At 43.4% G+C, this 27,932-nt stretch overlaps 2 protein-coding genes and 1 non-coding gene across 21 annotated transcripts in view; 1 reads left to right on the forward strand and 2 right to left on the reverse strand.

Annotated features, from left to right (window-relative positions):
* LOC118145697 (uncharacterized) overlaps positions 1–27,932 on the reverse strand; it is a 70,001-nt gene that overhangs the window by 39,461 nt on the left and 2,608 nt on the right. The window contains exons 2-4 of one of the 5 annotated variants that reach the window (XM_035264516.3): positions 25,445–25,514; positions 25,121–25,220; positions 18,185–20,909 (exon numbers count right to left, since the gene is read on the reverse strand). In XM_035264516.3, the coding sequence (XP_035120407.1) occupies positions 20,887–20,909; positions 25,121–25,220; positions 25,445–25,514 (193 nt within the window). In that variant the 3' untranslated portion in view covers positions 18,185–20,886. Of the gene's footprint in view, positions 1–15,184; positions 15,316–18,184; positions 20,910–25,120; positions 25,221–25,444; positions 25,515–27,932 lie in introns of those variants that run through there. The other 4 variants (XM_054241551.2, XM_078339444.1, XM_078339445.1 and 1 more) reach the window with 4 other exon arrangements.
* DIXDC1 (DIX domain containing 1) overlaps positions 1–27,932 on the forward strand; it is a 93,992-nt gene that overhangs the window by 23,751 nt on the left and 42,309 nt on the right. For 11 of the 15 annotated variants that reach the window (XM_035264505.3, XM_035264506.3, XM_009006780.5 and 8 more), the window contains 4 exons: positions 16,916–17,045; positions 20,698–20,823; positions 26,668–26,899; positions 27,629–27,736. In XM_035264505.3, the coding sequence (XP_035120396.2) occupies positions 16,916–17,045; positions 20,698–20,823; positions 26,668–26,899; positions 27,629–27,736 (596 nt within the window). Of the gene's footprint in view, positions 1–16,915; positions 17,046–20,697; positions 20,824–26,667; positions 26,900–27,628; positions 27,741–27,932 lie in introns of those variants that run through there. The other 4 variants (XM_078339419.1, XM_078339418.1, XM_078339422.1 and 1 more) reach the window with 2 other exon arrangements.
* On the reverse strand, positions 923–1,045 carry LOC118146001 (small nucleolar RNA SNORA36 family). The gene has a single exon (XR_004731471.1). It is a non-coding gene; the product is annotated as a small nucleolar RNA SNORA36 family (small nucleolar RNA).

Below are 27,932 nucleotides of genomic sequence, written 5' to 3' on the forward strand. Positions count from 1 at the left end.
TGTCTCCTTCCCTCTTGACCTTTTGCTGATTCCCCTGGCCTTCCATCCTGTTGCTCTGCAGGATGCATAAATAGCTTAAAAAAAAATTCTCCCTTGTAGCAGCAATTACTTTGTATCCCTTATTTATGTGCCTGTAAGTGCTGACCTTGGCACAATGCCTGGCAGATAGTAGGGACTCAAGAATATGTTGACTTGAATAAATGAATGCATGGAATGACAGGATCTCTTGAGACAGAATCTAATAAGGTGAAATTTATTAAAGGCCAATGTAGATCAAGAAAACCAATTTTACAAGCTCAAAGATGGAAGGGATATGGTTTGACAGCAAAATGTGTTAAAAAGTATTTATGGGTTTTGGTTGACAGTTTAGTGTGAGTCAACAGTGTGCCAAAAAAAAAAAAAAAAAAAAGAATATGAAGCATAGCAGGCTGGGCACGGTGGCTCACGCCTGTAATCCCAGCACTTTGGGAGGCTGAGGCGGGCAGATCACCTGAGGTCAAGAGTTCGAGACCAGCCTGACCAACATGGAGAAACCCCGTCTCTACTAAAAATACAAAATTAGCCAGGTGTAGTGGTGCATGCCTGTAATCCCAGCTACTTGGGAGGCTGAGGCAGGAGCATTGTTTGAACCCAGGAGGCAGAGGTTGCGGTGAGCCAAGATTATGTTATTGCACTCTAGACTGGGCAAAAAGAGCAAGTCTGTCTCAAAAAAAAAAAAAGAATGTGAAGTATCTTGAATGAAGAAGCTGAGTCTCATAACACCTAGAGTATTATGTTTGGTTCTTTGTATTACAGTTTTAGAGAGAGACTGAATAGCAATATTTCTTCGTTTTATTTTTTTAATTTCTGTGGGTACAAAGTAGGTGTATATGTGTGTGTGTGTGTGTGTGTGTGTGTGTGCGCGCGTGTATTTTTTTTCTTTTTTTGTAGGCTGGGAAGCAAATAATACTTTATACCCAGTCATCTCCCTTAGCCCATTTTAATGTCCTAAAGTTTAATTAACAGAACAGGGAAGCTGCCCTGGACTGAACTCAACACTTTGGATTTTTTGTTGTTGTTGTTGAGACGGAGTTTCACTCTTGTTGCCCAGGCTGGAGTTCAATGGCACGATCTCGGCTCACTGCAGCCCCCACCTTTTGGGTTCAAGTGATTCTCCTGCCTCAGCCTCCTGAATAGCTGGGATTACAAGTGCCTGCCACGAAGCCCGGTTAATTTGTTTGTATTTTTAGTAGAGATGGGGTTTCACCATGTTGGCCAGGTTGGTGTTGAACTCCTGAATTCAGGTGATCAACCCACCTCGGCTTCCCAAAGTGCTGGGATTATAGGCATGAGTGAGCCACTGTGCTTAGCCAATAGGTGTATATATTTATGGGGTACATGAGATATTGTAACATTGGCTTATGATGTATAATAATCATATCAGGGTAAATGGGGTATCGATTACCACAAACATCCTTTCCTGTGTGACAAAGAACCTAATTATGCTTTTAGTTATTTAAAAATATATAATATTGTTGACTGTAGCCACCCTCTTGTGGAATAACAGTAATTCTTCAAACCATTTTGCTTTTAAGGTTTTTTGAAAAAAATTACCAAAACAGACAAACCACTAGCTAACATAAAGAAGAAAAGGGAGAAAATACAAATACATAAAATAAGAAATGACAATAGAAAAATAGCCCCTGAAACAGAAAAAAATAATTACAACAGACTTTGCAATCCTCTCTGCAAATACATTTAAAAACTTTGATTAAATGGGTAATTTCCTGGGTAAATACTAGATTACCAAAATTGATAAAAAATGGAAGTTTGAAAAAAACCACTTTCTATAGAAGAAATAGAGTACCTATTGAGGAATTATTCCTCAAAAAGTACAGGCCTAGCCGGGCTCTTTGGCTCACGCCTGTAATCCCAGCCTTTGGGAGGCCGAGGTGGGTGGATCACGAGGTCAAGAGATCGAGACCATCTTGGTCAACAAGGTGAAACCTGGTCTCTACTTAAAATACAAAAAATTAGCTGGGCATGGTGGCACGTGCCTATAATCCCAGCTACTCAGGAGGCTGAGGCAGGAGAATTGCCTGAACCCAGGAGGTGGAGGTTGCGGTGAGCCAAGATCGCGCCATTGCACTCCAGCCTGGGTAACAAGAGTGAAACTCCGTCTCAAAAAAAAAAAAAAAAAAGTACAGGCCTAGATTCTAGATTATCTCATGGGGAATTCTACTAAACCTTCAAATGGCAGATAGACACAATGTTGGATAAATTCAGAGCATTGAAAATGAAAGAAAACCCGTAAATATATACACCTACTGTATACCTAGAAAAATTACAATTAAAAAAATTAAATGAAGGAAAATTTCCGAAATGTTTTTATGAAGTGTAATATTTACATTTAAACATTATAGAGATGGTGTAAAAAGAAAACTACAGACTAATATTATTAATGACTATGAGATTTGGGACCCAAAATGATACGGTTTAGCTGTGTCCCCACCCAAATCTCATCTTGAATTCCCACGTGTTGTGGGAGGGACCCAGTGGGAGGTAATTTAATCATGGGGGCAGGTCTTTCCCATGCTGTTCTCATGATAGTGAATAAGTCTCAGGAGATCTGATGGCTTATGAGGTAGAGTTTCCCTGGACAAGCTCTGTCTCTCTTTTTGCCTGCTGCCATCTGTGTAAGACATAACTTGCGCCTCCTTGCTTCTGCCATGATTGTGAGGCTTCCTCAGTCACATGGAACTATAATGCCATTAAAATTGCTTCTTCTTTTTTTTTTGAGATGGAATCTCACTCTGTTGCCCAGGCTGCCGTACAGTGGCACTATCTTGGCTCACTGCAATCTCCGCCTCCTGGGTTCAAGCGATTGTCCTGCCTCAGCCTCCCGAGGAGATAGGATTACAGGTGCATGCCACCACACCCAGCTAATTTTTGTATTTGTAGTACAGATGGGGTTTCACCATGTTGGGCAGACTGGTCTTGAACTCCTGACCTTAAGTGATCTGCCCGCCTCAGCCTCCCAAAGTGCAAGGATTATAGGCATGAGCCACCCCACCCAGCTTAGAATCTCTTTTTCTTCCCAGTCTTGGCTATGTCTTTATGAGCAGTGTGAACACAGACTAATACAATGTTCTTGAATAAGATGATTCAACATCATAAATATGTCAGTTAATTTAGAGATTCTCTCTAAATTAATTTATAAGTTTAATACAATCCCAGTAAAAATTTCAAGAAGCTTTTTTAGTTACGTTAATCAAACTGACACTGAAGTTCACGTGACAAAATAAATACACAAGACCAGTCAAGAAAGCACTAAGGCAGTGGTTTACAGGAAGTGGATTACACTGTACTCCCAGAATTTGGGAGGCCAAGGTGGAAGGATGGCGAGGCCAGAGGTTCTAGCCTGGGCAACAAAGTGAGACGCTGTCTCTACGAAAAAATCCAAAAATTGGCCAGGTGCGGTGGCTCATGCCTGTGATCAGCACTTTGGGAGGCTGAGGTGGGTGGATCAGGAGGTCAGGAGCTCGAGACCAGCCTGACCAACATGGTGAAACCTCATCTCTACTAAAAATACAAAATTAACCAGGTGTGATGGGCGGCACCTGTAACCGATCCCAGCTACTCAGGAGGTTGAGGCAGGAGAATCTCTTGAACCCAGGAGGCAGCAGTTGCAGTGAGCTGAGGTCTTGCCACTGTACTCCAGCCTAGGCGACAGAGTGAGACTCTGTTTAAAAAAAAATTTTTAAGGCCAGGTGCAGTGGCTGACACCTGTAATCCCAGCACTTTGGGAGGCCGAGATGGGTAGATCACCTGAGGTCGGGAGTTCAAGACCAGCCTGACCAACATGGAGAAACCCCGTCTCTACTAAAAATACAAAAAATTAGCTGGGTGTGGTGGTGCATGCCTGTAATCCCAGCTACCTGAGAAGCTGAGGCAGGGGAACCACTAGAACTCAGGAGGCGGAGGTTGTGGTGAGCCGAGATTGTGCCACTGCATTCCAGCCTGGGCAACAAGAGCAAAACTTCATCTCAGAAAAAAAAAAAATCCAAAAATTAGCCAGGTGTGGTGGTGTGTGCCTATAGTCTTAGCTACTCTAGATCATGGGGCTTGAGGATGGATTGAACTTGGGAGGTTGAGGTGGCAGTGAGCTATGATCATGCCACTGAACTCCAGTCTGGGCAACAGAATAAGACCCTGTCTCTAAAAACCAAACAAAGAAGAAACAAATGAGGCAGATTTCTATAAATCACTTTGGAGTGTTTTTCAGAATTAAATAAAGTGAATTAAATTTAGAAAGGAAAGTATAAATTAATATCAATACTATCATGTTTTTTTACAAAAGAAAGAAAGGGAAATGAGGGAACATACATGGATATGTTATTTGCCATATAAACTGGAAACTAATGACCTTGGTTATATGGGCAGGGGTGCAGAGAGGTACTTGGGAATGTGGTGGAAAGAATGATGTAGGAGTGACACTGTAATGAATATGTTTTTGAATAGCTCTTTCAGGACCATATTAATATTTCATCTATCCAAAAAATAAATAATTAAAATCAACCAGACCAGTCATGGTGGCTCATACCTGTAATACCAGCACTTTGGGAGGCTGAGGCAGACGGATCACCTGAGGTCAGGAGTTTGAGACCAGCCTGGCCAACGTGGTGAAACCCCATCTCTACTGAAAATACAAAAAATTAGCTGGGCATGGTGGTGCGTGTCTGTAATTTCAGCTACTCAGGAGGCTGAGGCAGGAGAATTGCTTGAACCTGGGAGATGGAGGTTGCAGTGAGCCAATATCATGCCAATGCATTCTCGCCTGGAGATAGAGCGAGACTTCCTCTTAAAAAATAAAAAAATAACCAGAATGTGGGGCTAACCAAAAATGTACTGCAAAGAGTAAGAAATGAACCTAAGTGTATTATAAATGAATAACCACCTGAATATGAATAAATATAAATTATAACCACAGTGGAAGGAGCGGAAAAGGAAAGAACTAACCCAAGTAACTTTGGAAGCAGTATTTTGGCTGTTTACTGTAAGCCTAAAGACAAAAAGTACTGTACAGTTAGCTGTCCCTATCCATGGGTTCAGCATCTGTGGATTCAACCAACTTCAGATCAAAAATATTTGACAAAAGAATTGTGCGTGTACTGAGTAGGTACAGAGTTTTTTCCTTGTCATTATTCCCTATACCAGCAGTCCCCAAACTTTTCCAGGGAGGTTTCATGGAACACAGTTTTTCCGTGGTCCAGGGTAGTGGGGATGTTTTGGGATGATTCAAACACATTACATTTATTGTGTACTTTATTTTTATTATTATTATATTGTAATACATAATGAAATCATTATACAACTTACCATAATGTACAATCAAGTAGGACCCCTGAGCTTGTTTTTTTGCAACCAGACAGAAGTGTCTGGGGGTAATGGGGGACAGTGACAGATCGTCAGGCATTAGATTCTCATAAGAAGTGCACAGCCTAGATCCCTCGCATGCGCAGTTCACAATAGGGTTAGTGCTCCTATGAGAATCTAATGCCGCCACTGATCTGACAGGAGGCGGAACTTGGGTTGTAATTTGAGCAATGGGGAGGGGCTGTAAATACAGATGAAGCTTCACTGTGTGGCCCAGTTCCTAATAAGCCATGGACCAGATGCTTGTCCTAAACTCTTACAGCTTAACGACTGTTTACATAACACTACATTGTATTAGCTTTTATAAGTAATTTAAAGATGATTTAAAATATACAGAAGGATGTGCTTAGGTTAGATGCAAATACTATGCCTTTTTCTATCAAAGAGTTGAGCATCTGTGGATTTTGGTAGCCAAAGGAGTTCCTGGAACAAGTCCTCTATGGATACTGAGGGACAACCTTATACAAATACTCTATTGTAGTTAGTAAATTTATTTTCCACCAGGTATGAGTTAGCAATTCTGAAATGAGTTTATGTGTATTCTGGGACTGAGCAAATAGATATATATTATGGATAGTGAGAGTCAGTTTTCTTAGGAGAAAAGAGTTACACAAATAAGGAGAAGTGAAAGGAAAGGGTGAACCCTGTGGTGTTGGGTTGGAGGAGACATCAATGTAATTTATGGTATAAATTATGTATGTAAATATATATATACGTACAACATACCCTCATATACATACATTCCATACATACATATATATCTATCAAGGTAAGTACATATAGGTATATGCATATACAAATTTCCTACTTTATCTACCAAGAGGACCTAGAATATTACCTCAGTAGCAATGAGCACACCTGTCACCCAAATCTTGCTTCCTAAAGACTATTCTCCAATAAAAGGAACCAGAGTTCTTTTAAGAAATAGCTCATCTTGGGCAACAGCCCCATCTCCACAAAAAAAAAAAAAAAAAATACAAAAATTAGCAAGGCATAGTGATGTGTACCTGTAATTCCAGCTACTTGGGAGTCTGAGTTTGGAGGATTGCTTGAGTCCAGGAGGTCGAGGCTGAGGCTGTAGTGAGCTGTGATTGTGCCACTGCACTCCAGCCTGGGCAAGAGTGTGAGACCATGTCAAAAAAAAGAAAAAGAAGGAAAGGAGGCAGGGCAGGAGGGAAAGAGGAATAGCTGATCCCAGAGCTGGAGCAGAGAGAGTACTAGATGAGGAGTCTGGAAAATCTTACAATGTCAGAAAGTAAGGAAGTACTCAAAAGATGAACAGGCCATATGATTCAGCAGTCTCTCTTCTTGGCATATGTTGAAAAGAATTAAGATCAAGATCTTGGCTGGTGACTCATGCCTATAATCTCAGCACTTTGGGAAGACAAGGTGGGCAGATCACTTTAAGGTCAGGAGTTTGAGGTCAGCCTGGCCAACTGGTGAAACCCTGCCTCTGCTAAAAATACAAAAATTAGCCAGGCGTGGTGGCCATGCCTGTAATTCCTGCTACTAGGGAGGCTGAGGCAGGAGAGTTGCTTGAACCCGGGAGGTGAAGGTTGCAGTGAGCAAGGATTGCACCACTGCACTCCAGCCTGGGTGGTAGAGTGAGAAGCTATCTCAAAAAAAAAAGAAAAGAAAAAAGATCTTGAGATATTTATATACTTGTATAGCTGCATTATTCATAGCAGGCAGGAGATGGAAGCAACTCAAGTGTCCATCAACTAATGAATGGCATGGATAAAGAAAATGTGGCATATATATACAGTGGAATATTATTCAGCCTTAAAAATGAAGTAAATCTTGTCACATGCTACAACATGGATGAACCTTAAGGACATTGTTATAACTGAAATAAGTCTATCACCATAAGACAAAATACTGTATGATTCCACTTACATGAAGTATCTAAAGCAATCAAATCATAGACAAAAAGTAGAATGGTGGTTGCCAAGGGCTGAGTGGAGGGGAAGATTCAGAGCTGTTTCATTGGTACAGTTTCATTTTTGCAACATGAAAAAGGTCTACAGATTTGTTGCACAACAATGTGAATATACTTAACACTAGTGAATTTACACTTAGGACTGATTAATATGGTAAATTTTTTGTTTCTTTAATCATAATTTTTAAAAGTGACCTAGGCATATGTTAATACAGGAACCATTATGAATGAAGGTGTCCTAATGGCCAAATCTTGAACAATTTGACCAGCAAAATAAATAATAATAATAATATTTGTTTAAATGGAGTTTCACTTTTGCCCCCGTTGGAGTGCAGTGGCATAGTCTTGGCTCACTACAACCTCTGCCTCCCAGATTCAAGGGATTCTCCTGCCTTAGCCTCCCAAGTAGTTGGTATTACAGGCACCCACCACCATGTCCGGCTAATTTTTTTTTTTTTTAAGATGAAGTATTACTCTGTCCCCAGACTGGAGTGCGGTGGTGCTATCTCAGCTCACTGCAACCTCTGCCTCCTGGGTTCAAGTGATTCTCCTGCCTCGACTTCCCAAGTAGCTGGGACTACGGGCATGTGCCACGACACCCAACTAATTTTTGTGTTTTTTATAGAGATGGAGTTTTGCCGTGTTGGTCAGATGGTCTCAATCTCTTGACCTCATGATTCGCCCACCTCGGCCTCCCAGAGTGCTGGGATTACAGGCATGAGCCACTGCACCCATTATGATTATAGTAATGGATTAATAGAAGAAATAGAAAAATAAAGTAAATATCCATGATATACTGATACAAATAAATAAATGGGGGAGAGGGCCAGGTATGTGGTAGCTCATGCCTATAATCCCAGCACTTTGGGAAGCTGAGGCAGGAGGATCACTGGCGCCCTGAAGTTTGAGACCAGCCTGAGCAACATAGTGAGACTCTGACTCTACACAAAAATAAATTAGCAGAGCATGGTGGTACACACCTGTAGTCCCAGCTACTAGGGAGGCTGAGGCCAGAGGATCACTTGAGCCCAGGATGTCAAGGCACAGTGAGCTGTGTTTGTGCCACTACACTCCAGCCTGGTTGACAGAGTCTCCAAAAATAAATATGTAAGTAAATAAATGGGGAAGGAGAGAGCTCTTCCTTACAGTTGGGATTACAATTAATAAATGTAGAAGCAATGACAGAATTAGAAAATCAGCATTTGGGAACCACCATAATTATAGCAGGAAAGAAAATTCAATAAACATTGAAATGGATGGGAAAAGTGATGATGCGAAAGAGGATATTTTCTTTATGATTATTATTTTTTGAGACAGAGTTTCACTCTTCTTGCCCAGGCTGGAGTGCAATGGTGCAATCTCGGCTCACTGCAACCTCTGCCTCCTGGTTTCAAGTGATTGTCCTGGCTCAGCCCCCAACGTAGCTGGAATTACAGGCATGTGCCACTATGCCTTGCTAATTTTGTATTTTTAGTGGAGACGGAGTTTCTCCATGTTGGTCAGGCTGGTCTTGAACTCCCGGCCACAGGTGATGCACCCACCTTGGCCTCCCAAAGTGCTGGGATTACAGGCATGAGCCACTGTGCCCAGCCAAAAGAGGATATTTTCATAGTCTCAAAGCATCTTCCCACAAATACTTATTAATTACAAAGGGAAAAATAGCAACTTTACAGTAGAAAAATGTGGCAGATAGCACCTTAACCAAGTGACTGCGGTTAACTTCAATAGCGAGATGTATTGGCATTGTGTGCCTTTTAATGTGGTTCACTGAGAAGAGCACAATGTGACTTCTGTGGTTTTCTTGCTAAAAATCCATAACCTGAATTTAATTATGAGAAAACTTCAGATAAACCCAAATTATGGGACACTGTACAACATAACTGGCATTGTCAAGGTCATGAAAGACAAAGACTGAGCAACTGTTCCAGATTGGAGGAGATGGAAGAGACGTGGCAGCTCAGTGCACTGTGAGATCTTGGAAGGGATCCTGGACCAGATAAAGAACATTAGTGGGGCAGTTGGTGAAATTTGAACCAAGTCTAGATTAGATAATGGTATTGTGTCAGTGTTAGTGATGGCAGCAGCGGTCCATCTGGAGCTGCTGTTGCCATGATGCCAGCTGCAGTGCGGGAGGTGTGGCTGGGGCTGCACACTCCACAGAGCTGGTGGGAGCCAGGGACAGGCAGAAGCCTGCCCCCTTCTGAGTTGGAAGGGTAGGAGCTTCATGCTTCCTGGGTACAGCTGAAGAGCTGTGCTCTTGGGGGGCCAGGAGCAGGCAAGAGCCCCATCCTCCCAGGTACAGCTGCAGTTGCCCAAGCCATGGCTGTGGACCGAGGCATTTCTGCACTCAGGGCCCACGCTTGGAAGTGCCTGCTCCTGCTGCTTGGACTCTCCCCACTCTCTGTACCCCCTCTGATCTTGGAGCAAAGTTGAGGCCAAACCTGGGCACTGCCACAGCCTGTTGGGTGTGCACAGGGTCAGGGCAAGACTGACATGCTAGCCCCCTGCTGCCTTGGCCCCTTTGGACTTTGGGTGCTGACAAGTGCAGGAGGGAGGCTGAGTCGGGGGTACAGAGGGTAGCTCAGTGCTGACCTGCAGGTGCCCCTTGGCATGGCACCACAAATAGCAGCCAGAGGCAGACAGGCTCCTGGGTGGCAAGGGACGGGTTCCCAGTGAAGCCCCACCTTTAAGCCAAGGAGGCCTGAAGTCTGGGGCCTGGGCTGCCATCCCTGCAGGCTGGAGTGGGAATTTATGGTGCATTTTTCCCAGGCCCACCCATGACCACCCATGGACCAATCGGCATGCACTTCTTCCCCTTTAAAGCCCATCAAAACCCCAGACTTAACCAGACTTGGGAAATGATGGGATGTCCTTCCTCTAGAGAGGAGCTACCCACTCCAGGGTCTCCTCCCTGCCGAGAAGTGAGCAGATGGTGGGATTAGCAGCTGAGCAGAGGAGCTACCCACTCCGGGGTCTCCTCTCTGCTGAAAGCTGAACACTCGTTGGGACATCCTGGCTGCAGAGATGAGTTACCTACTGCAGGTCTTCTCTGAGCTGTTCTATCACTCAATGAAGCTCCTCTTCGTCTTACCCTCCAGTTATCCACATACCTCATTCTTCCTGGATGTGGGGCAGGAACTTGGGATCTGCTGAATGGTGGGGCTGAAAGAGCTGTAACACAAACAGGTCTGAAACATGCCCCTTGCTCACCATGTTGCAGGTCACAAGAAGGAGAGAACAGAGGTGAGAAGAGCTGCAGCCCTTTGGAGAGCCCAGACCTAGGAGCTTCCCAAGTCAGGGCTGTGACACTCTCTTTTGGGCTCTGTGGTTCCTGGAGTCTCCAGGGTTCCATCACCATATTCCCCAGTGCCAGTCATGGAAGCTGCTTGCAGTGCACCTGGTCCAGCCACAGCCTTGCAGAGAGCCAGTGCCCATGCCAGTGTCTAGAGCTGCTTGCCCCACCATAGCCAGTATGCCTGGCTATGCGCAGTGGCTGGAACCCATGCTCACTTGCTCACATGCCCCTTGCTGCTCCACTCACCCTTGCAGGCATGGGATCCAAGCCGGTAGCATGAGCCTGCCAGGCTGAGTGGGCCCAGAAGGCCCAAGCAAAACTCAGACAAAGGCACCACTGGCCGCAGAGGTTTCCAGCTGGCAAAGTGACACCCAAGGATCCTGTAACATTAGCTTCCTGTTTTTATCATTGTACTGTGCTTATGTAACATGTAAAAATTGGGGCTAGCTGGTGAACTCTACCATTTTTTGCTACATTTTTGTTAAGTCTAACATTATTTCAGAATGAAAAGTTAATAAATAAAAAATAATGGGCTGGGTGTGGTGGCTCACGCCTATAATCCCAGCACTTTGGGAGGCTGAGGCGGGTGGATCATGAGATCAAGAGATCGAGACCATCCTGGTCAACAAGGTGAAACCCCGTCTCTACTAAAAATACAAAAATTAGCTGTGCATGGTGGTGCGCGCCTGTAGTCCCAGCTACTCGGGAGGCCGAGGCAGGAGAATTGCTTGAACCCAGAAGGCGGAGGTTGCGGTGAGCCGAGATCGTGCCATTGCACTCCAGTCTGGGTAACAACAGCGAAACTCCATCTCAAAATAATAATAATAATAATAATAATAATGCTTAGGGGTTTTAAATGACCTCTTAGTGCAAGTCAGCAATGTGATCTGTTGGCCAAAGAAGGAAGGAAAGAGGAGAAAGAGAAATACAGCATTCTATTTTTGTTTTTTATTTGTTTTTGAGGTGGAGTCTCACTCTGTTGCCCAGCCTGGAGTGCAGTGGCACAATCTCAACTCACAGCAACCTCCGCCTCCCAGGCTCAAGTGATTCTCCTACCTCAGCCTCCCAAGTAGCTGGCATTACACGTGCACGCACACAACCATGCCCAGCTAGTAGAGACAGGTTTTCACCATGTTGGCCAAGCCGGTCTCCAACTCCTCTCCTCAAGGGATCTGCCCACCTTGGCCTTCCAAAGTTCTGGGATTACAGGAATGAGCCGTCGTGCCCGGTAAAATACAGCATTTTGAATGAAGAAGCTGTATGTCTTTATTACATCTAGGGCGTACTGTATTAGGTTCTAGGTGTCATGGTTTCAGAGAGATTTAGAAAAGCAATGATATTTTTGGCTGGGTGCAGTGGCTCACACCTGTAATCCCAGCACTTTGGGAGGCTGAAGTGGGCGGATCACTTGAGGTCAGGAGTTCGAGACCAGCCTGGCCAACCTGGTGAAAGCTTGTCTCTACTAAAAATACAAAAATTAGTTAGGCATGGTGGCAGGTGCCTGTAATCCCAGCTACTCAAGAGGCTGAGGCAGGAGAATCGCTTGAACCTGGAAGGAAGAGGTTGCAGTGAGCTGAGATCGCGCCATTACACTCCAGCCTGGGTGGCAAGAGTGAAACTCTGTCTCAAAAAAAAAAAAAGAAAGAAAGAAAAGAAAAGCAGAATACTTTGAACTATTTTATGTAAGGAATAGTTAACATTGGCTCACATCTTTGCATGTAACTAGAAGCACTTGAGGAATACTAATATACCTTGGTCCCACTCTCAGAACTTCTGATGGTCTATGGTGGGCCCAGACAATAGTTTTTTTTTTTTTTTTTTGAGACAGAGTCTCACTGTGTTGCTCAGGTTCGAGTGCAGTGGTTTGATCTTGGCTCATTGCAATCTCTGCCTTGTGGTTCAAGCAATTCTCCTGCCTCAGTCTCCTGAGTAGCTGGGATTACAGGCGCACGCCACCACGCCTGGAGAATTTTTGTATTTTTAGTAGGAGTTTCGCCATGTTGGTCAGGCTGGTCTTGAACTCCTGAACTCGTGATCCTCCCGCCTTGGTCTCCCAAAGTGCTGGGATTACAGGCATGAGCCACCATGCCCGGCCGACATTAGTATTTTTTAAAAAGCTTTCCAAGTGATTCTGATTGTTAACCAAGGAGGCCGGGAACCCCCTTGGTTAAGGGAACTGGAATGTTTAGGAAAAACTCAAGTTAGCTTTATAAGAATCATATAGGAAAGCTTGGGAAGAAAGCTGAGTTTCTTTTTTTTTTTTGAGACAAAGTCTCACTCTTGTTGCCCAGGCTGGAGTGCAATGGCACAATCTCAGCTCACTGCAACCTTCACCTCCTGGGTTCGAGGTATTCATTCTCCTGCCTCAGCCTCCTGAGTAGCTGGGATTACAGGCATGCACCACCATGCCCAGCCAATTTTTGTATTTTTAGTGGAGACAGGGTTTTTCCTTGTTGGTCAGGTTGGCCTTGAACTTCTGACCTCAGGTGATCCACCCACCTCATCCTCCCAAAGTGCTGAGATTACAGGCGTGAGCCATCATGCCCAGCCAGCTCTCTGAATTTCTACCTTCTGGAGATAACAGGTAGATTTGGGATGCGGTCTGCTTATGAAAAGCTTCCCTTGCAACTTGACGTGCAGCCAGGTTGGCAACAGCAGGCTGGGTCAGTGCTTCTCATACTTTACTGTGCATATGAATCACTGGGAGATCGTGTTAAGACACGGGTTCTGATTTAGTAGGCTGGGGAGGAACCCAGGAGTCTGTATTTCTAACGGGCTCCCAGGTGTTGCTGATGCTCCGGATCTGGGAAGAACACTTTAGTAGACAGCCACTTAGTATAGTTTATTACACAAAGGATTCAAGCACTGGATGTGGTGGAGGGAGTGGTTTAGACTCAGGTACATCCTGAGCATTTTAGGGAAGTCATTTAAGCCTCAGCAGTGCGTTTATTTAGGCAGTAGTGTGGCAGAGTGCAAAGAGCGTTTGGCTTGGCAGTCCTATCTGGATCCCATATTAATGATTTACTGTTTCGGTAACTGTGAACAAGTTATTTCACCATTTTGTGTCACAGTTTTCAATGAGTGAAATAAAGACCAAAACAGCTCCTGCCAGGTGAGCATTAGAGAAAATGTGTTTTAAAGAACCTAGCGTAGCTCTTGAAACAAAGTAGGTGTTCAGAAAAGTGGTGACTATTATTGTTGATGCTGTGGAACCTTCTTCTGTTGGAAGACCAGACTGTGAGTAACGTGCATGAAAAGTACTGTTAGGAACCGCTAATCAGTTTTGCATCAGAGACAACTTCTACGGCCAAGAAAAAGCTAAGCTTACTTAAGTAGAATTTATTTTGACCTCATGAAAAATGCTCGTTCTTGTTTGTCCCGCATGTAATTAACTTGTGCCGTCATCTTATTGAGCTGATAACGTGTGACAAGTGATGAACTGATTCTAACAAATATTCGTTGAGCACCTGTTACCCCAAAAGTCAAGTAATTCTGAACTTGACTCTCCACATAATTGTGACTCTCCACATAATGCCTATTTCAGGCCTTAGCTCATTTGAGCTCACTGTCTTCTTTGCCTCCTTCAGGAGACCCTCTGAAGCTTGGGGTTCAGGTTTGGCTAATGCTCTATTAGCACCCTGTGTTCCCCATCATAGCTTTGTTTCTACCGGCCTGCAAGCTGGGGCTTGTTGTAGCCTTGTAACTGGGTACAGTGCCTCAAATTATTGTTGGACTGGTCACGTGACATAGGATGCCCTCAAGGAGATCAGAGTCTGAAGTATCTGAGAGGTCAGGGAAGGTTTTCTGAAAAAAAAGTGATCGCGTGAGCTGAGACTTAAGAAGAGGCAGGTTGGCCGGGCATGGTGGCTCATTGTCTGTAATCCCAGCACTTTGGGAGGCTGAGGTGGGTGGATTACCACAGGTCAGGAGTTCCAGACCAGCCTGACCAATATGGTGAAACCTCCCTCCCCATTAAAAATACAAAAATTAGGTGGGTATAGTGGCAGGCACTTGTAATCATAGTTACTCAGGAGGCTGAGACAAGAGAATTGGTTGAACCCGGAAGGCAGAGGTTGCAGTGAGCCGAGATCACGCCACTGGACTCCAGCCTGGGTGATGGAAGGAGACTCTGTCTCAAAAAAAAAAAAAAAAAAAAAAAGGAGAAGAAGAGGCAGGAGTTAGGAGGAAGTGGAGCAGCTGGAAAGCATGGTGGGTTTGGGGAACTGTACATGATTCAGATGAACTGAAGCGTGGTAGGTATTTGGGGAATTGGGGTGAAGCTGGAGAACAGGCGAAAACTAGCACATGATGAGTTTAAATGGCAATTGGATTTTATCTCAAGGATAATTGGAGACCAGTGACAGATTTAAGCAGGAATGTGTGGACGGTGGGTTGAGGATGCTAATAGATAGAGGGGAAATTGGTTCAGAGTTTTATATAAATGCCAGGTTATCAGATCTCACCTGTCACCTTAGTGCTTTTTCTGGTCTTAACTGCTTTCTCTCAGAGCAGAGTGGTTCACTCTAGAGGTGCCCTTTGCCTGGTCTGCTTCAGGCAGTGCTTGGACTGCACAGTGGCAGCAGACCCTGGAGCATCACAGATCTCATCTGGTCCCTGGGGATGGGTGTCTGGCCCATGTGAGGCAGAAGGCGCAGCCATTTCTGTTCTGTGGAGTAAGTTGGATAGCAAGAGGCCCTTGGTAAAGGCATGGACAACATTACTGGGCTTCAATACCATGTCTGCTATGTCCTAGCTATGGGGACATTAGAGAAGTTACATAACCTCGCTGAACCTCATCTGTATAACGGAGATAATGCTAACTCTAGTGTAGTTGTTTTTTTGAGAAATGAATTCGATGATGATAACAAAAATGATCCTTTAGTAAGTGTCAATTTTATGTCAGGCTCTGGCCCAGGTACATTCACTAATTAAAATGTGTCAAACACCAAAAATTGTGTTTAGTTCATGATAGGTACTCAATAAATATTAGATTCCTCCTCCCACCCCCTCCTGATCATTGCATTTCCTACAGTTTGTCAGTGGCTGATAGACTGTTGTCTTAGCACTGTCTTCCAAATGATGTTATTTATTCTTACAAATTGACACAGAGGGAAAATAATGAAGATTTAATTCATGTTCAGGAAACAGCCAGTGAGTAATTCCCAACATTGTTTCTTTAAGGAAGTCCTTGGGGCTTAGGAATCAGCTGTATTTTAACCAAATTATAATTTAATACGTTTAACCCTTGAACTTAAGTTTTAGGCTCAGGGTCTTGGGCTGCTTCAGAAACCAGTCAGAGCTGCTACTTTTGGACTGTGACATTGTTTGGTATTTTGATATTAGTGCCCATCTTTTGACCAAATAATCAGAATAAACATCTGAATACAAGTTCTGTTTAATGGACAAAAATGTAGTGTGTAAGGTTGTCCAAGGGTTGGAATGAGGTGTATGTCCCTACCTAGGTGCCTGACCGGTTTCTGATAATGCTGGGCCTTAGCTTTGTCCACAAATAAAGGAAAATGCCTCTTCATCTTCAGTAACATTGCTCACTATAGCCTTTTTTTTTCCCTTCTTTGTGTAGATTTTCAGTAACCAGATCCTCTTTGACAATGTAAAGCATGGATTAAAACTAACTCTGTAGCAATCCTAGGATTATTGGCTCAGGAGAATAAATCTTGGGTTGACTGTGAGATGATTTCACTTAAGTCTCATTTTGAAGAAAGCAGCTATAGGAGAGGCAGCTCTGAGCATGGTTTATTGTTTTTCCTGGTTCCCCAGGAGCAATTCGTATGAGTATCACAGTCCAATGTGCATATGGCATGAGTGATTGTTTGTGACAAGTATGGTGGGTTGCTGGCAGTCATGAATATACCTGAAAACTGGCTGTGGTTCTGGGCCAAGCCCTCATCCCTGGTCAACAGAACAAAAATTGAGGAAAGCAAGAGTCATGGTCATTGAAGCACTCATATGCTTATGTGTGTCTACAGTGAACATGCTGTGTGTCTAACCATGATATCATCTTTCTTCTTCTTTTTTTTTTTTTTTAGAAACAGGGTTTCACCATGTTGGCCAGGCTGGTCTTGAACTCCTTACCTCAGGTGATCCACCCTCTTCAGCCAATCTTTCTTCTTTCCTCAAAAATTTCTCTTCCTTCTGGATGTAGGTTGTTTATCATACCCCAGTCACAAATGCTTCCTCAGAGGGTGCGAGGTAAGGGATGAGATTAATATACAACCTTTCCCTTACTTGTATCTTTTATTTTCCAGCAACAGTTGCAGGCCTATGTGGCTTGGGTGAATGCACAGCTGAAGAAGAGGCCAGCAGTGAAGCCTGTGCAGGACCTGCGACAGGATCTCCGGGATGGGGTGATCCTGGCGTATCTCATCGAGATTGTTGGTCAGTTGGCCCTGGACTCTGATGCTAGCATAGACCAGAACATGGCCTTCTTTATCCGCCATATGCCCTTTAGAGCAGATTGTTTTTTCTTTAGAACATATGGCAGTGGAGGTAGAAAAGACTTAAAATACTTGTCCAAGCTTAATTCATTTATTTATTAGTCAATAAACATTGTGTCCCAGGCACTATATTATGCTCTGATAATATAAGGATGAGAATAGTCTGTGCTCTCAAGAGTCTACCAAACTGGTTGGAAAGGCTGGGAAGTGAAGTCAATTCCATTAATGTACTTAGTACTCCAGTGGGGTAAGCATGGATGGGAGCACATAGGAGGGATACCCAGCCCAGTCCTAGAGGCTCAAGGCTTGGCTTACCAGAACTGATGTCTTAACTGAGGCCTGCCAGAAGAATTAGTATCTAAGCCGAGGCCAGAGAAGGAAGTAGTAGCCAGGTAAAAGGAGGGGTGTTAACTGTCCAAAGGACCCTTCTACCACAATGCTTGATAAAAGGTTTTTTTCCTCTTGAAGCCCCGGGGTTGTTGCCAGTCATTCTTACTAGATGGTACCATAACCTTATTTCCATAGCATTGGTCCATATTTCTATTATTATTTCTCTCATCAAATGGAAATTATGTGGCAATCATTCATTTACCTACCCTGTGTGGACTGAGCTCTTTTTTTTTTTTTTCTTTTCTTTGAATCACGCCCCCCTGGACTGAGCCCCTTAAGAGCAGGCATAGTATAATATTTTTCTATGTATACAAGCACTAACCGAGTGCATATAATAGATTCTCAAAGATGTGTTGTTATGTTAACTGACTTTGCTTTGAGATCTTACGGGATATGGGGCCTGCAAGTCGTATGGAGGAAGCCAGGTTTGCAGCAGGCAGCCCGTCCATGAATACCTCACTAGGACAGTTTATGAATTCCTCAGAGTATTCATGTGTAATGACAATAATAATAGCAATGGTGCTAGCAACTGCTAGGATTGAATACTTTCTATCTTGTTTCATTTCATTTAATCCTCACGTCTTTGGGAAACATAATATTATCCCCACTTTTAGGAAACACGCTTCAAAGAGAAGATTTATAAAAATAAATAAATTCATTGAGTACTTAGTATGAGTCAAACAAAATAGCTAAGCATGCTCTTTTGATTTATTTATGACAGGTGTATAATATGACTACTACTATTTTATTCATTTTATGAGGCTTAGAGAGGCCAAGTCACGTGACTATAAGTGCCAAAGTAGAGGTACAAACCTAGCTCTACTTTAATTCCAAAGCCTGTTTTCAACATTTAGTGTTTCATCTATTAGAATAGGTTAGACATGGACTAGTAGGAAATCCAGACGTACAAAAGGATATAAGGTCAAACCTTTTTTCCGCTTATGTCTCCCCACCAGCTCCCCATTTTTCCTTCTAGAGGCAACTAGTGTTAGCAGTTTCTTCATTTCTTCCCAAAGAAACTTCCCATTCTATGTCTATACAAGTCACACTAATAGGTGTTCTTATTTTTCCAAAACCTAGGCTCTTTTTTTTCCCCATCGCACCCCTTCCCCACAAAACCCAGGTTTCTAAACAAGACTTTCTTTCTTTCTTTTTTTAAATTTACTTTCAATTTGAGTTGTCACCAAAAACACGACTTTCTGTTGTGACTTTGCTAGATAGAAAAACTCCTCACAAGATTTTGCCTGTACTCACTGAATCCACTTCCTTATTTCCTAGTCTTCCTTTAACCTGCCCGTATCAGGCTTTTGATCTCCCGCCACTGAAACCTTTCCTCAAGGTCACATCAAAGCCAGTGGCCAGGCCTCAGACCTCATTTTATTCAGCATAGCAGTACTTGTTGAGAACACTCTTCTCTTCGCAAACTTTCTTTACTTGGCTTCCAGAATCCTATTAGCGTCTACTTTTCTTCCTTCCTCACTGGCTTCTTTCATTTGTTTTGCTGGCTTTTCTTTTCCTTCTTGACCTCTAATGCTGGAGTGCTGTTTCTCTACTTCGAAGTGATGTCTTCCCAAATTTGTGTCTTTAGCCTTGAATTTTTCCTTGAGTTCTAGCCATGAATATCCAACTTAGATGTCTAACATGCGAAACAAATCTCACATGTCCTAAGCAGAAATTTGGTTGCCCTTCCCCCACCAATCTCTCTATTCTCCAAGTTTCTTCATCTGAGTAACACACTGCATTATACACTTAGAAGGTGTCCTTAACTGTCCTTTTTCTCATATATCATATCGAATCCTTCATATGTGCTGTCTGCTTTGTATTCACAATATACCTGATACCTAACTTCTCATCAGTCAGCTTCTTCCACTGTAGCCCAAATCACCATCATGTCTTGCCTTGACTATTTTCATCCACCTTCTGACTGATCTCCCTATTTCCTCTCTGCATAGTCTATTTCCACACAGAGTCCATTTTATTTATTTATTTTTATTTTTGTAAAGATGGGGTTTTTACCATCTTGCCCAGGCTCGTCTTGAACTCCTGGGCTCAGGCAATTCTCCTGCCTTGGCTTCCCAAAGCGCTAGGATTATGGGTGTGGGCGTAAGCCAGGACGCCCTGCCAATCAACTTTTAAAAACATGAACCAGATTGTGTCACTTCTTTGTCTCAGACTCTCCATTGGCTGCTCATTACACTTAGGATAAAATTCAGGCCCTTTGCTCTTGTCCAGAAAGCCCTGCATACCCTGGTCTTGTTTACCCCTCTAGCCTCTCCTAGAACTTCACTCCTTGCTCACTCCCCCAGCCACATTGCTCTTGCTATTCTTCAGGTAAGCTGAGCTTGGGGTTTGGTCCCTGTGGTTCCTCAGTCTAGAATGCTTCCTCCTCCAATCTTTTTTTTTTTGAGACAGAGTTTCGCTCTTGTTTCCCAGGCTGGAGTGCAATGGCGTGATCTCGGCTCACCGCAACCTCCGCCTCCTGGGTTCAGGCAGTTCTCCTGCCTCAGTCTCCTGAGCAGCTGGGATTACAGGCATGCGCCACCATGCCCAGCTCATTTTTTGTATTTTTAGTAGAGACGGGGCTTCACCATGTCGACCAGGATGGTCTCGATCTCTTGACCTTGTGATCCACCCGCCTTGGCCTCCCAAAGCGCGGGGATTACAGGTGTGAGCCACCGCGCCCGGCCTCCTCCTCAGATCTTAACATGCTTTACTTTATTCAAGCTGCTGCCGAATGTATTATCAGAGAGACCATGGTCACTGTACTTTATTTTTCCTCAAGCGCTTACCGCTACTATGAAATTATATTAAACACTTGCTTGTTAACTTGGTTGTTGTCCGCCACTCCTGCAGGTATAAATTCTATGAGGGAAGGGGACTTTATTGTTCTTGTTCTCTCCTGTTTCTCTGGTGCCCAGAACAGTGACTACTTGCCACTCAGTAGATGCTCAGTGAGTATTTGTTGACTGAATAAATGTATACGCAGTAACTGCACAGACCCCTAAGTATAAATTCGAAAGTCTTCTAAAAGGCTTTCATTTTCCTTTTTCCCATCTCAGTGACAAATACCAGCATTTAACTCATTTATATTTATGTATAATGTTGGTGTTCACATCAAATCTTCCCTTCCTCTTTGTCTAGCTGCTATGAAACTTTGACAATATTCCTCCCTGTAACTGCCTATATTTTCTCTCTCCTAACAGCGGGAGAAAAGCTGAGTGGGGTACAGCTCAGTCCCAGTAACCAACAGGAGATGAAGAGTAATGTGGAGAAAGTGCTGCAGTTTGTGGCCTCCAAAAAGATACGTATGCACCAGACTTCGGCTAAAGGTCAGTGCCTCATCACGTCGTTGGTGCACGAGTAAACTCGATGTTAACCAGTGAGTGCCAGCCTTAGGAAAATCCTTGGTTGTAACCTGCGGGGAGATAGAAAGTCTCCATTCATTTTATTTTATTTTTATTCTAGTGGTTTTTTTTTTTTTTTTTTTGAGATGAAGTTTCACTCTTGTTGCCCAGGCTGGAGTGCAAGGGCATGATGTTGGCTCACTGCAGCCTCTGCCTCCTGGGTTCAAGTGATTCTCCTGCCTCAGCCTCCCAAGTAGCTGGGATTATAGGCATGTGCCACTATGCCTGGCTAATTTTGTATTTTTAGTAGAGATGGGGTTTCACCATGTTGATCAAACCGGTCTCGAACTCCTGACCTCAAGTGATCCGCCCACCTCGCCTTGGCCTCCCAAGGCGCTGAGATTACAGGTGTGAGCCACTGTGCCAGCCGTTCATTTTAATTGAGTACAGATTTGCTTGAGTGTATGTAGGCAAATTAGTGGTTAGGGAAGAAATTATGGCCAGGCATGGTGGCTTACACCTGTAATTCCAGCCCTGGCAGGCTAAGGCAAGAGGATCACTTGAGCCTAGGAGTTTGAGACCGCCCTGGGCAACATAGTGAGACTTTGTCTCTATTTTTGAAAAAAGAGAGAAGAAATTACAATATTGGGATATTAATTATAGAATTTTTCATTTAAGTTATCAAAAATGAAGATTCCATTTTTTTAAATTTCCTTGGGTTTTGTGACCAAATATTGCTTAGGATACTCATAACCTGCTTTTTTTCCATCCAGATTTTTTAGAAGGGAAATATTTTATAGAGCTTTTATGGATACCATAGAACATTCTAGGCAGGATGAAAGCAGCTCTGTGACCTCTGTATCTGCCCTCTTCTGTACTGGCGCGGCCCAAATGGGTTTACAGGGCTATTTTGAGCCCAGCCTTCAAGGGAGAAACAATGTAGGTGTTCTTAGAGAGTATAGGCTCCCTAGTTCTCTTGCTGTTTCTCAAGGATTGACTATAGATCTGGTTCTGTTTCAGCATCAGTTCCCGGGTCTGATTGCCTGTGGATCTGATGACAACAGGGGCAGAAGGGCTCATGTTGGATTATTGGTGTTCTCTGTGTTTAGGTAATTTAGGTAAGGCTAATACTGATCATTGAGAGCATCTCGTAGAAGGTATCAAGTAATCCTTCACCATTGCTACTCAGCATAGTACTGGGAGCCGTAGGCAGAGCAATCAGGCCAGGGAAAGAAATAAAAGGCATCCAGATAGGAGAAGAAAAAGTCAAACTGTCTCTCTTCACCAATGATGTGATTCTGTAACTAGAAAACCCTAAAGGTTCTGCCAAAAGGCTCCTAGAACTGATAAAGAACTTGAGTAAAGTTTCAGGCTACAAAATCAGTGTGCAAAAATCAGTAACATTTATTTATTTTATTTTTCGAGATGGAGTTTTGCTTCATCACCCAGACTGGAGTTCAGTGTCTTGATCTCAGCTCACTGCAACCTTTGCCGCCTTGGTTCAAGTGATTCTCCTACCTCAGCCTCCTGAGTAGCTGGGACTACAGGTGTATACCACCATGCCTGGCTTATTTTTGTAGAGACAGGGTTTCATCATGTTGGCCAATGTGGTCTTGAACTCCTGACCTCAAGTGATCCACCTGCCTCAGCCTCCCAAAGTGCTGGGATTACAGGTGTGAGCCACTGTGCCTGGCCAAAATCAGTAGCATTTCTATACACCAATAACCCTCTACCTAAGAGACTAAATTATGAACACAATCCCATTTACAATGACCACACAAAAAAGAAATATCTAGGAATACATCTAACCAAAGAGGTGAAAGATCTCTATAAGAACTATAAAATACTGCTGAAAGAAATCAGAGGCGACACAGACAAGTGGATTAGAGGAATCAATATCGTTAAAATGGCCACAACTTCCAAAGCATTTTACAGATTTAGTGTTATTTCTATCAAATTACCAATGTTATTTTTCACAGAATTAGAAAAAAACTATCCTAAAATTCACATGGAACCAAAAAAGAGCTCGAATAGCCAAAGCAATCTTAAGGAAAATTAACAAACCTGGGCTGGGCACAGTGGCTCCTGCCTGTAATCCCAGCACGTTGGTAGACTGAGGCAGGCAGATCACTTAAATTCGGGAGTTTAGGCCAGCCTGGTCAACATGGTGAAACCTCATCTCTACTAAAAATACAAAAGTTAGTCAGGTGTGGTGGTGCATGCCTGTAGTCCCAGCTGTTCAGGAGGCTGAGACAGGCTTGAACCTGGGAGGCCGAGGTTGCAGTGAGCCAAGATCGCACCATTGCACTCCAGCCTAGGCAACAGAGTGAGACTCGTCTCAAAATAAATAAATTAAATTAAATTAAATTAAAAAGTGAAAGAACAAAGCCACAAAGCGGAGTGTCACATTACCTGACTTCAAACTATACTACAAAGCTACGGTAACCAAAACAACATGGTACTGGTATAAAAACAGGCACATAGACCAATGAAACAGGCTAGAGAACCCAGAAATAAAGTTCCACACCTACAACCATGTGATCTTTGACAATCTCAACAAAAATACGCCACAAAGAAAAGATTCCCTATTCAATAAATGGTGCTGGGATAACTGGCTAACCATATGCAGAAGAATGAAACTAGATCCCTGTCTATCACCATGTATAAAAATTAGATCAAGATGGAATAAAGATGTAAATGTAAGACCTTGAACTATAACAATCGTAGAAGAAAGGCTAGTAAATAACTCTTCTTGATATTGGCCTTGGCAAAGAATTTATGACTAAGTCCTCAAAGCAATTGCAACATAAACAAAAACTGATAATTGGTACCTAATTAAACTAAAGAGCTTCTGCATAGCAAGAGAAACTGTCAAGGGAACAAACAGATAACCTATAGAATGGGAAGAAATATTCACAAACTGTGAATCCAACAAAGGTCTAATATCCAGAATCTATAGGGAACTTAAATCAACAAGCAAAAACAAATAACCCTATTAAATAGTGGGCGAAGGACATGAACAGATACTTCCCGAAAGAAGACAGAGTGGCCAACAAACATATGAAGAAAAGCTCATCATCACTAATCAGAAAAATGCAAATCAAAACCACAGTGAGATACTATCTCATCCAATCAGGATGGCTTTTGTTAAAAAGTGAAAAAACAACAGATGTTGGTCTGGACATGGTGCCTGTAATTCCAGCACTTTGGGAGGCCAAGGCTGGTGGATCACAAGGTCAGGAGATCAAGATCATCCAGGCCAACACGGTGAAACCCCGTCTCTACTAAAAATACAAAAAAATTAGCTGGGTGTGGCAGCACATGCCTGCAGTCCCAGCTACTTGGGAGGCTGAGGAAGGATAATTGCTTGAACCCAGGAGGTGGAGACTGCAGTGAGCCAAAATTACACCACTGCACTACAGCCTGGGCAACAGTGCGGGACTCCATCTCAAAAAACAAAAATACAAATGTTGGCACAGTTGTGGAGAAAAGGGGGACACATATATTGTTGGTGGGACTGTAACTTTGTCCAGCCACTGTGGAAGGCAGTTTGGAGATTTCTCCAAGAACTACAGCAATTCCCTTACTGGGCATATACCTAAATGAAAATAAATCATTCTACCAAAAGGACGTATGCACCTGTATGTTCATCATAGCACCATTCACAACAGCAAAATCATGGAATCAACCCAGGTGCCCATCAACAGAGGAGTGGATAAAAAAAATTGGTATATATATATATATACCATAAAAAAATAAAATCATGTCCCATGTCCTTTGCTGCAGCATGGATGCAGCTGGAGCCCATTATCCTAAGCAAACTAATGCAGAACCAGAAAACCGAATACCATATGTTCTCACTTATAATTGGGAACTAAACATTGGGTGCACATTGGGACATAAAGAATAGAACAGTAGAAAACGGGGACTACGAGAGTAGGGAGAGAAGGAGGCGGAAGTGCTGCCAACTGCCTGCTGGGTAACTATGCTCACTACCTGGTTGATGGGTTCAGTCATACCCCAGACCTCAGCATCACACAGTATACCTGTGTAACAAACCTGCATGTGTACCACCTCCTTCTAAAACAAAAGGTGAAAAAGAAAAAACAAACAAAAATCATCCTTTTCCAAGTCTTACATATTTAAAGGCTGCAAAGCTAAAAAGAAAAAGAAAACAAAATGTTACCCATTTCCTTACATTGACTTTCACCAGACTTATCACACTGCTTTCCGCCTACATTCCCCTTTTATTTCTAGGGCAAAATATAGAGTTTCACAATACCTCTGATCTGGTTCCCATGTGGAGTGGGCTTGGGGATCTGGCCCATCGAAGTCAGCTCTTTTGAGGGAACACTGCCATTTAGGACATCATTATCGTTTACCTGGAGAAATGTTAACAGTCTGTGTGAGTTAGTCCTGTGGCACTGATTTTTGTCCCCGTCTCATCTGCTTTCTATGCTGCAGTCAGAATGATCTTTCTAAGAGTACATATACTCATGCCACTCCTCCGTATCTGAGGACCCTTAGGGTAAAACCCAGAGTCCTTCCTGTGGCCTACCATACCCTGTGTGACCCACCCTCTGATTCACCCCCCCTGCTGCCTCACCTTTCCCTCTCTCCTCCTGCATTCTGGGCTCTGGGTATGCTGAACTTCATTCAGTTCCTCCACCACAGTGCTGTGCCACAGAAATATAATAAAAGTCACATAGGTAACTTAGGAGTTTCTAATAGCATGCCAGGTGCAATGGCTTACGCCTGTAATCCCAGCTACTTGGGAGGCTGAGGCAGGAGAATTGCTTGAACCCAGGAGGTACAGATTGTAGTGAGCCAAGATTGTGCTCTTGCACCCCAGCCTGGGCAGCAGAGTGAGGTTCTGTCTCAGAAAATAAAAAAGTTGCCAGGCGCAGTGGCTCACGCCTGTAATCCCAGCACTCTGGGAGGCTGAGGCGGGCACATCACGAGGTCAAGAGATCAAGACCATCCTGGCCAACATGGTGAAACCCCATCTCTACTAAATGTACAAAAATTAGGTGGGCATGGTGGCATGTGCCTATAGTCCCAGCTACGTGGGAGGCTGAGGCAGGAGAATCACTTGAACCCAAGAGGCGGAGGTTGCAGTGAGCCGAGATCGCAGCACTGCACTCCAGTCTGGTGACAGAGTGAGACTCCATCTCAAAAAATAAAATGAATAAATAAAAATAAAAAGAGTTTCTAATAGCCACATCATAAAAAAAGAAACAGATGAGATTAATTTTAATAATATTTTATTTAACTCTATCTCCATTTCACCATGAAATCAATATGAAAAGTTATCGAGATATTTTGCATTTTGGGGGCACGTGTATATGCTAAGTAAGTACTACACTTAGAGCACCTTTCATTTCAGACTAAGGACTTTTTAAGTGCTTGATAGCTACAGGTGGCTGGTGATTCCCACTTTAGATGGCACAGCTCTAATATATCATGCTCTCTCCCACTTCAAGACGTTCACACCTGCTATTCCCTCTTCCTGGAATACTCTTTGTCTTTCTCTTATCTAATGTACTATTCATCAATCAAGTCTCAGTTTAGAACCCACTTCCTCTAGAAATCCTCTGAGCCGTCTAGATAAGGTGTCTCTACTCTAACCTCCCAAAGAATCCTGTACTTATCAAAACACGTGATCTTACTTTATTGTCATTGCTCTTACATATTCTGTCTCCCAGAGCTTTGTGAGAACTGAGACCCTGACTGCCTTGCTTACCTCTATCACTAGCAATATGTATTAAATGCATAAGTCCTTAGCTTTTGCCCCTCTCTTAGGATCTCTTGGTCTGTTTTATCCTTCAGATATTGTGGACGGAAACCTGAAGTCTATCATGAGGCTGGTCCTTGCCTTGGCAGCTCATTTCAAACCTGGCTCTAGTAGGACGGTGAACCAAGGACGGGACTCCAGAGCCCCTCTGCAAAGTCACCAACCACACTGTGCCACTGCTGTTGCCCAGGGAGCAGCTGCCGCTCTGGCCGATGTGTGTCATGACATGTCCCGATCAGGACGGGATGTCTTTCGATACAGACAGAGGTAAGGGTAGAAATACTGGGATGGGAACTGATCCCTCTCTCTGATATTTCTTCTGTTATATGATACAGTGTGGTAGATACAAATGTCACCTATAAAAAAAATAAATAAAAAGTAAAAAAGAAAAAAATGCTCCAGCATCTGTGTCCTAATATAAATTAAATTAAAAAAAAAAAAAAAAAAAAAAAAGAAATGTCACCCAAACAGCCACACATTGCAGAAAAGAACATGGAGTGGAGGTAGGGAGGCCACTCTCAAAAGAGAAAAGCCTTTTCTTTGAGATGTTTATTTTTATTTTGCATTTAGCAGAAAGTAAAGGAATCTTACGTGTAAGTTTTTGCTCTGGTGCCCAAAATTTAAGTATGTGCCTTTGGCAGAGGGTGTTTTCTTCACGGGGATGTCGTGGGAGCAATGTTCCAGTTCATCTGGGGGAAGCTCTACCCTGGAATGTACTCAAAGGGCAGGCTGTCCTAGGGAGTCATGGCAGAAAAAAATGCTTTGTGGGTTTTGTATCTGCTAAGAGAGAGCAGGACCCTGAGATGTTGCAGAGATTGGTGGATTACTTGTTTTTGTGTCTGCCTTTCCAGCTAGGTACCAAGTGTCTTTGAGGCAGGGTTTTGTCTTAGTCATCTTATGTATTCCGCTCGCAATGTGGCAGTTTATCTGTACTTGTTGAGCTGATGTGATCTGAAGGGCTGACACTCTCCCTTTGCTGGTGTCCTCTGACTTTAGGAACAGCAGCATGGATGAGGAAATTGAGAATCCATACTGGAGCGTGCGGGCCCTGGTGCAGCAGTATGAAGGGCAACAAAGGTCTCCATCTGAATCCAGCTGCTCCAGGTAACTGGCCTCTGAAAGCTGAATTCTTGGGGATTCTTGGAGATCTTGACTTCAAGTAACAATACAGCAAGCAAAAAGGCACCTAAGCCCTTTTTCTCTCCCCAGTTTATGTTTGGCTTTAAAGGGATACCCCTTAGCAGTGCTTTGTTTTGTGGGTTTGTGCCAGTAGGAGGGGAGGAAGGTAGGGTGGGGTGGT

Source organism: Callithrix jacchus, chromosome 10, assembly GCF_049354715.1.
Source record: "Callithrix jacchus isolate 240 chromosome 10, calJac240_pri, whole genome shotgun sequence".
In the NCBI taxonomy this organism is placed as follows: domain Eukaryota; kingdom Metazoa; phylum Chordata; class Mammalia; order Primates; family Cebidae; genus Callithrix; species Callithrix jacchus.